The sequence below is a fragment of the Bubalus bubalis genome, chromosome 5 (genome assembly GCF_019923935.1).
Source record: "Bubalus bubalis isolate 160015118507 breed Murrah chromosome 5, NDDB_SH_1, whole genome shotgun sequence".
Lineage (NCBI taxonomy): Eukaryota > Metazoa > Chordata > Mammalia > Artiodactyla > Bovidae > Bubalus > Bubalus bubalis.
The window spans coordinates 30,104,167-30,118,604 of NC_059161.1; the positions used below are offsets into that span (position 1 = coordinate 30,104,167).

The 14,438-nt window shown below is 56.8% G+C and overlaps 1 protein-coding gene across 9 annotated transcripts in view; it reads right to left on the reverse strand.

The window, feature by feature from the left end:
• Positions 1-14,438, reverse strand: part of LOC102408240 (cyclin-dependent kinase 11B) — a 40,059-nt gene that overhangs the window by 25,479 nt on the left and 142 nt on the right. For 2 of the 9 annotated variants that reach the window (XM_044944023.2, XM_006066895.4), the window contains exons 1-9: positions 13,884-14,421; positions 11,378-11,613; positions 5,897-6,302; positions 5,635-5,770; positions 5,324-5,451; positions 3,810-3,930; positions 2,903-2,956; positions 2,482-2,554; positions 6-223 (exon numbers count right to left, since the gene is read on the reverse strand). In XM_044944023.2, the coding sequence (XP_044799958.2) occupies positions 6-223; positions 2,482-2,554; positions 2,903-2,956; positions 3,810-3,930; positions 5,324-5,451; positions 5,635-5,770; positions 5,897-6,218 (1,052 nt within the window). In that variant the 5' untranslated portion in view covers positions 6,219-6,302; positions 11,378-11,613; positions 13,884-14,421. Of the gene's footprint in view, positions 1-5; positions 224-2,481; positions 2,555-2,902; positions 2,957-3,809; positions 3,931-5,323; positions 5,452-5,634; positions 5,771-5,896; positions 6,303-8,143; positions 8,294-11,377; positions 11,614-13,883; positions 14,436-14,438 lie in introns of those variants that run through there. The other 7 variants (XM_006066896.4, XM_044944024.2, XM_006066899.4 and 4 more) reach the window with 7 other exon arrangements.

Sequence of the window (14,438 nt, forward strand, 5' to 3'; positions counted from 1 at the left end):
CTTACCTGAAGGTCACAGGGGAGATCCTCCCCATGAGGGCGTAGGCCGTGACGCTCTGCAGGTGGAATAGCACGCCGTCTGCCAGCAGCAGCAGCACCACGTCCTGGCTGTAGCGGAAGCTCCTCCCGCTCCTCCCGATCACCGGCAGGTCCTGCACCAGAGCCAGAGGGACGGCTGCTGCGTGGCCCCCGGGGGAACTCCGGTGGCACCTGTGCCCCGGGGTCTGGGTAAAGGGAATGACACTGCAGAGGACTCTGGGGCAGCACGTGGACGGCAATGATCAAAACTTTACACACGAAACACACACAGCCTTCAAGCACGTGACAAGATGCCCAACATCACTGACCATCAGGGAAGAACAAATCAAAACTACACCAAGGGGGCTTCCCTGGTGGTCCAGTGGTTTAGAATTTACAATGCATGGGACGCGGGCTCCGTCCCAGCCAGGGAATGAAGATCCCGCATGCGACATCGCAACCATGCCCGTGTGCCACAGCTGAGCCCGCACTCCAGGGCCTGTGCTCTGCAACCAGAGAAGCCACCACAGTGAGACGCCCAAGCGTAGCAATGAAGACCCAGTGCAGCCAAAACAAACAAATAAAAAGAAAGCCTCGGGAAAAAAACTACAATGAGGTACCAGCTCCCACTCATCGGGATGGCTGCCATCAAAAAACAAAAACCAGAAAACAAGCACTGGCGAGGACAGGGAAGTTGGACCCTGAGCACTGTAGGTAGGAATGCACAATGGTGCGACTACGGTGGGAAAACAGACTAGTCAACCCTCAAAAAATTACACACACAAACTGCCATGTGAGCCAGGACTCCACTTGTGGTCTGTACCCTGAAGAACAGACAGCAGGGTCTTGAAAAAGTACTTACACACTCACATTCAGAACAACATTACTCACAACAGCCTAAAAGTGGAAGCAACCCAAATGTCCACCATTGGAAGATGGGTAAACAAAATGTGGTCCAGCCATATGTCTGTTCAGCCTTAAACAGGGAAGAGGTCCTGATACCTGCTCCACCGTGGATGGACCTTATGACATGAAGTTGAGTGAAATGAACTAGATGCAAGAGGACAAATCTGATGTGATTCCACTTCTGTGAGGTCCCTGGAGGAGTCAGAGTCACAGAGACACAAGGTAGGAGGGTGGGAACCGGGGGTGGAGGAGAGGGTAACCAAATTCAGAACCCTCCCCCAACGTTTGTCTCTTTGGCATAATGATTATTTTTGAGCTCAAAGCACTGAGAAAACAGCAGGTGCCAGAAGGGTGCTCTGACCTCTCTTTTCCTTCCCAGAAGCAGGAGACAAACGCCACATGGGAGCTGCCCCTTCCCCTCAACCAGGAGGAGAGGGGATTCAGGGGACTTGTCACCATCCCCCTTGTCCCCCTTCAGCCGCCCCAGTGTCTCAGTCACTTGCCCACAATCACCTCCTCATTCACCCTGATGTGGAAGCACTGAGGTTCTGCCACTTGTTTGGGGCTTCATTTGCTCTGGCATCACATGAAGCTCATATTAAATGAACCTATGTGCTTGTCTCCTGTTGATCTAAGTCAGTTTAACTCTCAGGCCCAGCTGGAACTCTGGGGGGTAGGGTAAGTCCTGCCCCCTCCACCCGGTGAGGTGGGGTGGTGTGAGGAGTTAGCATTTAATGGGTCAGAGCTTCAGTTTGAGACGATGAAAAAATTGGGGTGATGGTCACACAACGATGTGAATAACGTACCTGATGTACACTAAAAAATGGCTAGAATGGTAAATTTGATAGGTATTTTATCGTAACAGAATAAGTTTAGATATGCATGTTCTTTTTCTCAACCATTCCAATCCAAGGACACAACCCAGAGAAACATCCTCACCCACGAAAGACATGACACACGGAACTCCCTGTCATGTGCTGCGTGTACAGGGCAGAGGCAGGGCCAGACCACCGCATCTGGTGGGTCAGGGCAGAGCTTGGACTGGACAGCCCAGCGCCACTGTGTTGAGAAGACAGGTCCACGCAGACGCACACCTGCGCTCCTACGGGACTCACGAAACATGTAAGCAGCTTTGTGGCCATACAAACACACAGAGGGAGCAGCTCCACTAGGAGGGGGCGTGCGAGGGGCTGGGGAGAGACCACTCTGTTTTACATGTTTCTGTCCTGTGACTTATTCTATGGTGGTCACAATGTTTTTAAGTAAGAGAAGAAATAAGAAACAACTGCAGGAGTTCCCTGCAGTTGGCCACCAGTTGGAGTGGCCACCAGTTGGCCTGGTGGTTGGGACTCAGCTCTTCCACTGCTGTGCCCAGGGTTGGGGAACAAAGATCCTGCCTAACACCCTTCTGCCAAAGTTTCCAGAACTGGGGCTGCAGCCCAGCCCTCATAGGCACCGGACCTGCTTGGGTTTGCATCGGTCAGGCCCCCTCAGGCGCGTGGCAGCCACACAGTGCCAGGCTCACCCCCTTGAAGGTGACTGTGATGGTGAGACTCACCATGAAGAAGATCCAGGCTGGGACGAGCATAGCCACGGCCGCTGTGCTAGTGTAGAACTGCAGCTCTGCAGCCCTGCAGGACAGGGCAGGTGTCTGAGCCTCCCAACCCCTCCAGCCTCACCCCGGCCTACCTACCCTGCCCCCAGCCTCGCTACCCTCTTCTCCCCTGCTACAGGACAGTGACAGCATCCCTGGCCAAGGGCAACTGGAAACAGTAGGTTTTTCTCCCCAGTTTCAACAAGGTTCTTTTAAAGGCACCAGGGAAATGGAAGGGTCAGGGCTGGGGCACAGGGAGCTCTGGGAGGGTTGGGGCTGGGGTCCAGGGTGGTCTGGGAGTGTTAGGGCTGGGGTCCAGGGCTCTCTGCGAGGGTTGGGGCTGGGGTCCAGGGCGCTCTGGTCTCTGTGGGGCAGTGACACTTACGAGAATCTGTATTTGTCCCCACTGAGGAGTTTTTTGGAGAAAACATTCTGCAAACTAGAAGAAAGAAGAGAAGAGATTATGTGAGCTCAGAGACCACCTCATTCGAAGTGCCTTGTCCTCTGGAAACAGGTACACGTGGGGCATCCATGAGCCAGGCCGAGCTGCCCCTTTCAGAGGTGGGTAAGCTGAGGTCTCGGAGGTGGAGGGCATGCCTGGGGTTACCCAGCTCTGCACAGAGCCCCTCTTGGCACCCAGAGCTCCCACAAATCAGCTGCAGCCACAGGACAGACAGTATGAGCACAGGAAGACCCAGGGAAACAGGGACAGAACTCCTGGCTGGGAAGGCCAGTGGTGCTTCCAGACCACCAACACTGCCCCCAGCTCTGGCTAAGGGGACTTGAACCAAAGTGAGGCTGGGGGAAGACACTCACAGGCCCGCCCCCTCTAGGGCTGACACTGCGGGCCAGCGGGAAACCTGGCGGGACTCGTGCAAGGACAGTCCCTGCAGGATAGCGGCCAGGAGGTCTGAAGCATCTGCAGGTGAGTGAGGAGGCCTCTGAGACCATCCTGTGCTGGAGTTAACAGGTGAGATGCAAACTGGGACTGAGCTGGGCTATGTTTCTGGGAACTAGAGAGGCAGAGAAGAGGCTGAAGGAAACACAGCAAGTGTCAGATGGAATGAAAGGTGGTTTCTCGCTTTACTCATGCACCACTCGGAGACCCTCTGGTCTCTCTGGAAGTACCAGCAATGACACAAGCTTAGACACACGTGCCGCTGCCGCCTCCCTTCTCCCCTCAGAGACGGCGACGCGCAAGAGCAGGCTGCGTGCAGCTGTCAGCCATCGGGCCTGGTGCCCGCACTCCAGTAGTGGGCCTCACGTGCCCAGCTCCCACCCTGCAGACTCACCAGTCCATGATGTTGGTGGACAAGGCGGCTGAGAACCCCAGGAAGTTGAAGCTCATCTCGGTGGCTGTGCACAGTGCCAGGCCACCCATGACCGGGATGAGGGAAAGGTTGACCAGTAGCCCTGCAGAGGGAGAGCACATGGCTGGGCTGCAGTGCCCCCCAGTGGACCCAGCTGCCCCCCAGGGGTGCTCTGCTCGCTTACTTCTCACTGGAGGGAAAAAATAGCACATGCCTGTGTCACCTACCCCGGCCAGGCACGTGGGGCAGAGGGCTCCACACCAGAGTTGCCAGCTCCAAGCCCCGATTTCTGCACCCCACCCCACAGTCGCCAAGCTCTCACTTGTGAAACAAAGGGTGAAGGGTGGTCTCCAGGGAAGGATAGGGGAGGAAGGAGGCCAGGCCCCACACCTCAGGGCGTCCAGCCCTCCTGCCTTCATAACCAACAGTCTTGACAACAAGGTAGAAAGTCCTTTCGGGACAACAGAAAACTTTGTCACTGGGCACAGGGCCTCCAGTCCCCCCCACCTCCCATGCCTCTACTTGGATTTCAGACATGGCATTTCATTTATCTTGAAATTCAAAGCAGACGAAGGGACAAGCCTTTCACGCTTAGCAAAACAGAGCAGAAGTGCAGCCCTCAGACAATCTGGTAACCTCCTGAGACTGTGATCACTACCCCGCCCAGGACAGTGCTGTCCACACAGCAAATCCATGGGCCTGTGAGGCCTCGAGTGTCACCATGGAAGGAGCTGTCTGCTGGGCGCGGACCACACGTGGAACTGTGGCTGGGAGGCCACCAAGGAGGCAGACGCCTGTGTGGTGGGCAGTGGTGGGCTCAGGGCTCTGATGGGGCTGTGCCCGTTGCCAGGACCCATGAGGCTGCTCTGCTGGGGTGCCTTCGGGGGTCAACCCTCTGGGAACTCCACACCTTGGCCCCACAAGTCTGGGTACCTCAGTCATTCTCCCCAACAAATTGCATTTTATCAAGATTTCCTAACTGTTCCAGCCAGACAGTGCCTTCACCGTGGCCTGGCGTCCCTAGGGCCCTGGAAGCCCCTCTGTGTGAAGGCACCAGTGCAGACAGGCTGTTTCCTGCCCTGTGGGATTGCAGCAACTGCGGTCACACTTTGATCCGACTCTGCTTTACCATCACCTGCACGCTGGCCTGGCTCCAGGGGCCGGTCTGCGAGGTGCCCAGCTGTGCCTTCTCCCTACCACCTCCTCCCCAGGGTGCCGGGTGCTGCCTGGTTTTACCTTCTGGTCATTTCCTAATTGAAGCCGACTCAGCTCCCTCTCTGAGCAGCACTCCTACCCCCATGGCAAACATACGTCATGTGATGAGTCTGCTCATCACAGGACCCCACCCCCTACAGGCTGGCAGGAGAGTCAGGGACGTGTGTGCAGCTGGACAGTGCCTGCCCCGACCCAGCTTAGAGATCTGTGATTGAGTCCCATCTGCTGAGCCTTGGAGGGACACAGAGGCGCGATGAGGCCGGGCGTGGGGGGTTGCTCACCAGTGTGCTCCCCCAGGACCGTCCGCGACAGGATCACAGTGAAGATGGGAGCTGAGCTCTTCACGGTCTCAGCAAAGGACACCGCCACATTTTTCAGGCTGACTAGACCCAACACCACTGTTGCAAACCTAAGACAATCAAAAGCCTCACAAATCAGTGCATTCTCTCCCTCAGGAGTCAGCCTGGAGGGTCTGCCCCACCCCACTCCCCACTCCCAGGATCACCTGATGCTAATAGCCAGCCAGCTGGGGGAAGAGGTTTCACAAAAACAAATAATTCAGACACCCAACCTGAAATGTCAGCGGGCTTACCTCATCAGGCCCACGAACAGCATGGTCATGATGAAATTGGGTGGGTAAGAAAGCCGAGTTTTGTGCTGATAGAAACAGCAGGGAACGAATATTTTAACACAGCCGATAAGCGTGGTTGAGAGCATCTGTACAGCCCCTGGAGGAGGAGACAAGGCCCGTGAGCAGAGGGGTTCCCCAGGGCTCCGTCCCCACCAGCCCGGGTAGGTACCTAGTGAACAGAGGGGTTCCCCGGGGCTCCGTCCCCACCAGCCCAGGCGGGTACCTAGCATGCTGGGTTCCCCTTCCAGCAGGGACAGGATGTACTTGTTGAGAAACAGGGTGCAGAAGCTAAAGAAGAACCAGAGCGTAAGGTAGGTCAGGGCGCGGGCGCCCCACACGCCCAGGTCTGCCTCGATGACGGTAGTCTCCGTGACGGTGACCGTGAGCACCTGCTCCTCGGGGCTGCCATCACTCTGGCCCAACGGGATCTTCTCACTCCGGTGGCTGAACATGGGGGCCCAGGCCAGGAGCGGCCGTCCCCCAGGCTTCTCGCCAGGGCCCGGGTCCAGCTCCACCAGGGCTGGGGGCTTCACGGATGCCGACATCTCAGGGGTGGCAGAGGGCTCAGGTCAGGGACCCAGGGACAGAAGTGGCAGCCATGGTGACACCGGGCGGGGCGTGGGCTGGAGCTGATGGAAAGGATGGGACGAGGTTGTTGTGAGCAGCCAAGGTCCTGCCAGGTTCAATCACCCCTTTACAGTAACTTAAAGCACAAACTCGGGACCACAGTCGGCCACGCATCCAGGAGCCCCAAAGGAGCAGGAGCGGGCGCCCCACTGAGACCACGGCCTACACCAGCCTAGCTTCCCTTCCCTCCCCACACACCTGACCCTCCAGGAAGTCCCACCCAAACTTTTCTAAAGCACCTGGTGATCTGGCCTCCTCCAGCTGCCCTCCTCCCTTGGCCTTTCCCTCAGCTCAGTGAGGCCTGTGTCTTCACCGCCCCCTGCCACCACCTCAGAAGCTGTCTCCAGTGCTCTGCATCTCTCTCCACCCACCAGGACCACAAGCGGCTGCCCTGAGCTCCCTCCCACCCAGCTGGCTCTCCAGCGCACAGTACCCTCCCCCACCCCTTGATGTTTCATCCAGAGTTTTGAGCTGTCCTTGGTGGGAGGGCTGACCAAACCGGCCTGTTCCCCTTGACTTTCCATTCCTCCTTTGCACCATCTTTCACGGTCCAACAGTTCATCACCCAGGACCTGACAGTACAGTCCCCATCCTTCAGTGGTCAGCCGCCTCCAGCCTGAGGGGGCAGTTTATGAGCACAGATGCTGGGAGGAGGAGACTCCTCTTGAACCTGAAGGCCAGCTTGCGGGTGGGCAGGGGGCTGCCTCTGTCTTGCGGCCAGGAAAGCATGCTGCTTCCTCCACAGACTCACACCTCTTGGTTTCTCCCGAGAGGCCTCCCTCAGCCCTAAAACCACACGCAGTCAGACCCAGCCTCTCATGTGTGCTGGTGGGTGGGTTCTTCAAGTTTTGGCTTTTTTCCCCACTGTGCCACACAACTTATGGGATATTAGTTCCCCAACCAGGGATTAAACTCGAGCCCCAGCAATGAGAGCAGAGTCCTAATCACTGAACTTCCAGGAAATTCCCAGTTTGGGCTATAAACAGTGTCCCAGTGACGACCACCAGCCCAGGAGGCCTGGCTGCTCCTCCCCAGTGACACCAAACAGGAAGTCCCAGCCCCCTGCCCATCCCCCGCCCCCAAGCAGCCAAGCTGGCCAGCAACGTCCTGGTCCCTCAGATGCTGGCGTTTGGGGGATGTCCATCGTGTTTCCACCTAACTGCTAGGTGTATGTAGAAGAGGCATCAGGTATTCAGCTTGCTGTGCCACCCACCAAAAGGGCTGGCTCCTCTACCATTACCGCCCCAGGCCCAGTTCTGCTCAGGCTTGTGATGGACTCGTGACCTCCGATGGACTCTGGACCTCTGAGTCCAGGTGGACTCGTGACCTCCGACTCTCATCCGGGCCAGGGCTCCTGGCTAAGCTGCCCCTGGCTCCCAGTGTCCACACAGTGTCCTCAGTCACTCCACAAGCTCAGCAACGCTTGGGCTCACTGGGTACCCAAGCCTCCACATGCACACTGACCCTGGGGACACCACAGCTTTCCCGACACACCCCAGACCAGGACGGATGCACCCGGCCCTCCTGTGGGCTCCACTTCCCCACAAGACACACAAGCCCTTCGACCCCTCTGGCACTGCCGGGGTCAGATCTCCACTAACACCCTGTCCTCCCTCCTCTTTCTGGCCTGTGCCCCGTTCCCTCCAGACAATACCATGCTGGGAGCTGCACCTCCATGGGCAGCCCTGGACTTCTGGTCACCCTTCAGTGCCCTGGCACCTAAGCCAAGGAGGACATGGCGGGGGCCAAGTGCCCATCGAAAAGTGGGAGGTGCTGCTCTAAAAGTCACCAGAAGAGGGTCCCCTGGAAACAAAGACCAGGGCAGGAGAGACGGAAACCTCACCCAGGGCACCAGGCTCCCAGGGAGCTCGACTCAGGCGGGCCTGGACGTGGGCGCTCCAAGCACCCCCAGCAGCACACAAGGAGCGTGTGGGGTCAGGCAGCAGACAGCAGGGACCACACTGACCAGGATCCTGCCTCTGAACAGTCTGTAGGCGCTAAAGCGGCCCAATCGGGGCCCAGCACCAGAGGGAGGGGTCGGGTGCCCTGGAGAACTGATTCCAACTCAGTCTGAGGACCTTCCTGGGTGAAGATCAAAGATCAGCAATCACCCTGACGGTAGGGGAGGAGTTACCTCCCGGAAACTCAAGGAGAGACAGACGCAAATTCAAGGAGGGGCAGAAGGCAGGACACAGTCTTGCGGACAGACAAGAAACTGTCAGGAACAAATCAGTGGGATGAAAAAATGGAAAACCTAGAGAAGAAACATCCACGACCCCATGGTGGCCTCGACTATCTCCTGGCAGGGCGTTAACCAGCGACCAGAGCCCATCACAACTTTACTCCCCAGAAAAATGAGCGGTTGCCCCACCATGGAGCCACCAAAGTGGAACCCCCAGGGATGAGACAGACACCACGCGTCCTGATCCACCACACTGAACCTGGTGCCGCTGCAGTTTCCCTGCCATGAGCACAACTCTGACGGTGAGAGTGTGAGGGTCTTGAAAGAAAGCCGAGCAGAGGAGGCTGGACGGCAGAGGACCGAGCTCCAGGCCAGAGTGCAGATCCTCACAGCAACCATGCCCCGGATCCCGCCAACGCCAGCACTTTCTAAACACTTATGCCCTTGGGAACCAGGTCCATGCTCCACATGCTTAAAAAACAAAAGTGCCCACATCAATAACACTTCTAGAAACAAAATCTCTAACGCGCAATACAGACAGAAATACCTAAACCAAAGCACAACTCAGAGGAACTTCAGCCCACTAAGGAGCGAAGGGGAGGAAGTGACTGGGGAGCCTGTGCATGGGTGCTGAGGTCAAACGCAGGCTCCAGACGAGACCTGGGCAAGTCTGGTGGGAGCACTTAAGAAGGGGCAGACAAGGGAGTGGGATGTGCAGAAGGGGGGGGGGCACAGTGTGCCTGCTTCCACGTCCACGTGCGACTCTGCCCACGTGGAGGCCTGGAACAGGGATGCCCCCGCAGCAGGGGCAGAGCTGGTTTCCAAACCTCTGCTCTGCTGAACTGAATCAGCCTCCTCGCAGAGACGGCTGAGTTCAGGGCTGGGGCCACAGCTGGGCCGGGAGGAGGGTGGGCTCCTGGATGGCACGAGGCCAGCGTGAGGGGTGCCTGCCAGTGAAATCCAGGCGGATTGAGAAAGTAAATAACAGCAAAGGGCCAGCACACAGACGACCACCAGGATCAACAAATGAGGAAAGCTGTTCCTTCAGGTACAGGGTGGCGTGACTGACGTGACTAGATGTGCCACCAGGCCCCTGGCTGCAGCCCTGGGCGAGACCCACCAGCAGAGGCTGGAAGCTGGTCAAAGCCCAGCAGTGACAGGATGTTTAGTCTTAGTTATGTCCTTACAAGGCACTAGGCAACTACAAAGAGCACGATGGAGGCGCAAAGGGGAGAAGGGAAGGAGACTCCCCTGAAGAAGGGGGGCTGCCCCCTAGACACTTGCATCAGGCCACGTGCTGCACTGGTGCAGAGACACGTACACAAGCTGGGATGTGGGGCCCAGGGTCTGTGCACCGGCAGAACCCAGACCCAAGACAGAGCGGGACTGCGGCTTCCGGGAGAAGGTGGCCTCGGCTCCCCGACACCAGGATGACTGTCATCCATGCCGTAAAGAGAGACTGGATCCCAGCCTAAGAGCTCCAGACATATGCTAACAATTCCCAACATCCACAGGGCACTTCCCAGGAACCAGGCAGGGTCTGACCCACCGGGGCACACATGATGACTCCATGGCTCTCCCCAACAATCCTGGGGAGGCATGCTCTCACCGTGTGAGGCACAGCTTCTGACCAGGGTTGAACCTGGGCAGCTGGGCTGTGGAATGCAACCGTGTGAAACCTCACACTTAGAAGAAATCGTAGGGAGTACCTTCCTGATCCTGGGGTAAGAAAAGAGTACCGTTTTTTGGGGCTGTGCTGCACAGCCTGTGGCACCTTAGTTCCCTCACCAGGGACTGAATGCAGGCCCGGCAGTGAAAATGCCAAATCCCACACTGGACCACAGGGAATTCCCAGAAAAGAGCATCTTAAACCAATCCCCCAAAGCATGACCCACAAATATAACAAATCAGATGAGGTTGCTAAAGGAAGAGCTCCCGTGCTTTCACAGTGCATCATGATGTAACGTCAACACACTAAACATGCTAAATGACAAGTGACACCTGGAGGGGTCATGACAACACGACAAGGAGAAAGGATGGATACCTACAATCAACAGGAAACGTGGGTAACACGCCAGGAGGGAGACGATGTCCACACGCCCAATGAACACGAGAGGAGCCGTCAGCTCTGCACCTCTGGACAACACATACCCAGCTGGAGGCTCAGAGTGACAGCGCACTTTTGACCCCACAGATTCTGTGGTCCAGGCGGTCGACCAGCATGATGGCGGAAGGGGCTGGGGTCTCACCTCCAAGCCCACACATGCAGCTCCAGCAGCTATGAGGGGAAGACCCTCCGCACGGCTGCGTGCACAGGCTCCAGGCCTGCATCAGGGCTGGCAGCTGAGAGCCAGCGCCCATGGAGGCCGAGTCTTCTTGGAACCTTGGTCCCTTAGCATTTGCTGGACAGCGCTCATGAAAAGCCCACCCTCAAGAAAGGGGGCTATAGAGAGTGAGAACACCAGGAGGCAGGGTCACAGGTGTTACCTTGAAGGTCGCTGACCAAAGGTGCTGACCTCATCCGTGGTCAGGGAGATAGACACACCAGCCACCCCTACTGCCAAAAGCCATCAGGTCTGACAACACCCAGGGCTGCTGTGAGGTGCGGATCCAGAGGCCCGAACACGGCTACAATGAGGGGCTGGTACCAGAACTGGGAGAGGACTGGGCACCACGCTGAGAGGGACATACCTGCACATCCTACAAACCAGAACCTCCATCCTTGAGGGTCCCCTAGAGATGTCCAGCAGGAGTGCCCAGGGCGGGACTGCTGGTCACCACCACCAGGAGTGGCAACTATCCACCCGCGAGGAGTGAGAAACGCCTGGTGGCACCCACAGCTGACGGTCAGCCAGGTCCTCTTGGTCAGATAGCAGGCGGGCACATAGCACTTACCGCTGGTCACTGGCCAGAGCGGCAGTCCTGTGCAGAAGGCCTGCTCCCAGGTGCAGTGAAGCCCCTCAGCGGCTGTGCTGGCATTGCGCATGGAGGCCGGGGGCAGCGACCTAGAACCCAGCAGGTCCAGCTCAGCCAGGCCCACCGGGACCCCAGCTGCCCTCCCTGGCTCTGACCGCCGTCTTCTTTCTCAGTCTCTGTGACTCAAGGCACCTTCACGAGAGGCAGTTTTTATCCTGTGAAAAGCCAAAGGTCAGCAGCCCAACCTGATAACGATGAAAACTGACCTCACCCAGGGCGGCCTGGAGATGGGGTGGACCAGGCTGAGCGCAGGGCTTGTAGGGTCCCCCACCTCCAGGCCCCTGGTGACACAGGTCTGAATTACTGCCCTCTGGGCTTATAGCACAAATGACAAGAACTGTAATGTAGCCTCTTTTGCTCAGCTCAGAGCCAGCAGCCTATGAGGTGAGGGTTGACTCCACTGTGCTCCTGTCCAAAGCCTCCGCAGGACAAGGTCCAGACGGGGCACTGAAAGGAAACCAGCATCACGTTGCAAAAAGCACACACATGATGTTTTCATCACATGCAGGCACTGAGACCCTCCCAGCCTCCACCAACCCTGCAACAAGGGCACCCTGGGGAGGCTGCCTGGTTCTGAAACATGGGCGGCCAGGACGACCGGGGCACATTAACCACTGAAGGGAAGCTCGGGGTGGAAGTTACTGACAGGAAGTTGTCAACTTTCCCATCCAGTTTTGCAGAACCCTGAATTCTGAGGCCCATAGTTAGAGGTCAAGAGTCTTCTGTTCTACAACAAGCAACTCAGGATGCTCTCAAACACCTGGTGAGGAAATCTAGGTCGGTTCACATCGTCAACAGGGCAGTTTAGATAAAATACAGTGAAAGTCTACAAATTTCATACTCTTAATTCAGAAATTCCACCTCTAGGGCTTTATCCTAAAGAAATAATCCAAGAAAGGCCCAGGCTTGTACATACAAAGATGTTCAAAAGCTTTGTTTTTAAGACTGAGAAGCTGACACTGGCTAAGTGTCAGATTAAAAAACTGTAACCAACTCTGTCACATAATGGGACGCTGTAGCCCTACCAGTTGTGACAAAAATATATTTGTCATAGAGAAAATGAGAGCAGAGTCAGAGTTACAGGCTCTCTGTACATTGTGTTCAGGTTTAAAAAGTACCAACGGTTCAGAAGAACACAGGCCAAGGTAACAACTGTGGTCAACTCTCAGAGGCGGAATCTCAGATCCTTCAGTTTTGTTTTTTTTTTTTGCATTCTCTCCAATTTCTAATTTATTTGCATTGAAAATTGATTTTTTAACAAGACCTACTATATACAAAACAGGGAACCATAGCCAGTATCTTATTATAACCTATGATGGAATGGAAAAGAATGACAAAGAATGTTATGTATGTACAACTGAATCACTTTACCATATACCAGCAACAAACAAAACACTGTAAATCAACTATACTTCAATTTTAAGACAAAAATAATTTCTTTAATGTAAAAACTTTTCCTGTTCCCTCTCTTAATGTTCCTTTTCAGGCAGTTTAATATTATTTCATTCTGCTTTAAAATGTTACTTGCAAGTTAAAGGATTTTGGGTAAAGAACATTGCACTCTACTGAAAAACAAAGAACTTTAAGCCATTAAACAAACAGTCTGCTTCTAAATAGTTTTTTTTTTTTTTTAAACAGCAGCGGCGGGTGAGCAAGGTTTTCAAGGCTTCAGAGCGTGAGCGCTGGGGGAGGAGGGGGCGGCACTGCAAGCCCTATAAAACCCCGTACAGAAAGTAGGCTGAGAACTACAATGAAGTCTTAGCTCTGGGCCTGACTGGGAGTTTCCCAATACAATTTACAAAATAACCGTTCACTAGGACCGGCGCCTGGCAGGACGTCAGTTATTATATAATTTCCAGTTTTTTTTTAATCCTGCGAAGACACCAACTGCAATGAATTTGCTGCCGGCGACTGTGCCTGAAGTGGACAGAGCACCGCCCGGTTCTTTCAGGAGCGGCTGCACCTGCTGCTTCAGGGCCGTGCCCACCTCGGGGCGCATCGGTGCGGGGTGGGTGTTAAAACGCAAGGGCCCCGACCCTGTGTCCCCACCTCCGCCTCTGACAGTACCCCCAGGTATCCAGGCGCTGCGGGCCCCGCGGACTCCCAGCTCCCGCCCCATCTGTGCCCCGCCCGCCGCGGGCAGATTTGGAGCTGGAACGTGGCGCCGGCCTCGGAGGCCTAAGGTCCACCTGGACGCCTGTAAGGCGTGGCTGGGGCCCACGTGGTGGATGCTGCAGGAGCGGAGCCGGCGTGAAAGCGCTAGGGACGGTTTCCTCCCACCCCCGGGCGGCCTCAGACGCCCAGGCGCGCGTGCCAATGCCCGGGGTTGGCCGAGTTGCCAGGGGAAGCGGGGGGTCGGCACGGACTCAAAGGGCGACCCCCGGAGGTGACCCGCCCCGCCAACTTTATTCAGCCCTTCACCCACCAAGGAGCCCCCGGGTAGATGCCGAGCGGGTCCCGCAGCCTCAGGGACGTGGGCCCGGCCCCGCAGCCGGGCGGGGACCCGGCGCGCCGGAACGGACGGAGCGGTCATCTAGGGCCTCGCCGCCCCCTACTCCACACAGCGAACCGCCCTCATCCCGGTGACCCCGGCTCAAGGAGCCGAAGGCTGCGGGTCCGGATGGGTGGGCGGATCCGGAGAAAATCCGCAGGTCCCGGCGGGCGACGGGGCGGGGCCGGAGGCGGGGAGAAGCCGCTACTGGCCCGGAAGCCACGCGCCGGAAGTGACGCGTCTGAAGTCCGCCGCGGCTCCTAGCCGTCCCGCGTGACCCATCCCCCGGGAGTTGTTCCGCAGTGTCCTGAGGGTCTGGGCTTCTCAGCTGCCGCTTGGGTGCTGGGAGCGGGGACGCTCTGCTGGGCGATTCCCGCCGTGGTCGTCCCCTTGGGACCCCCCTGGGCCGTACCACATCAGCCCACGTGGGGATAGTGCTGTTAAGCAATGGCGACCCCCGTGGTCATCCCCTTGGCACCCTTCGGGCCG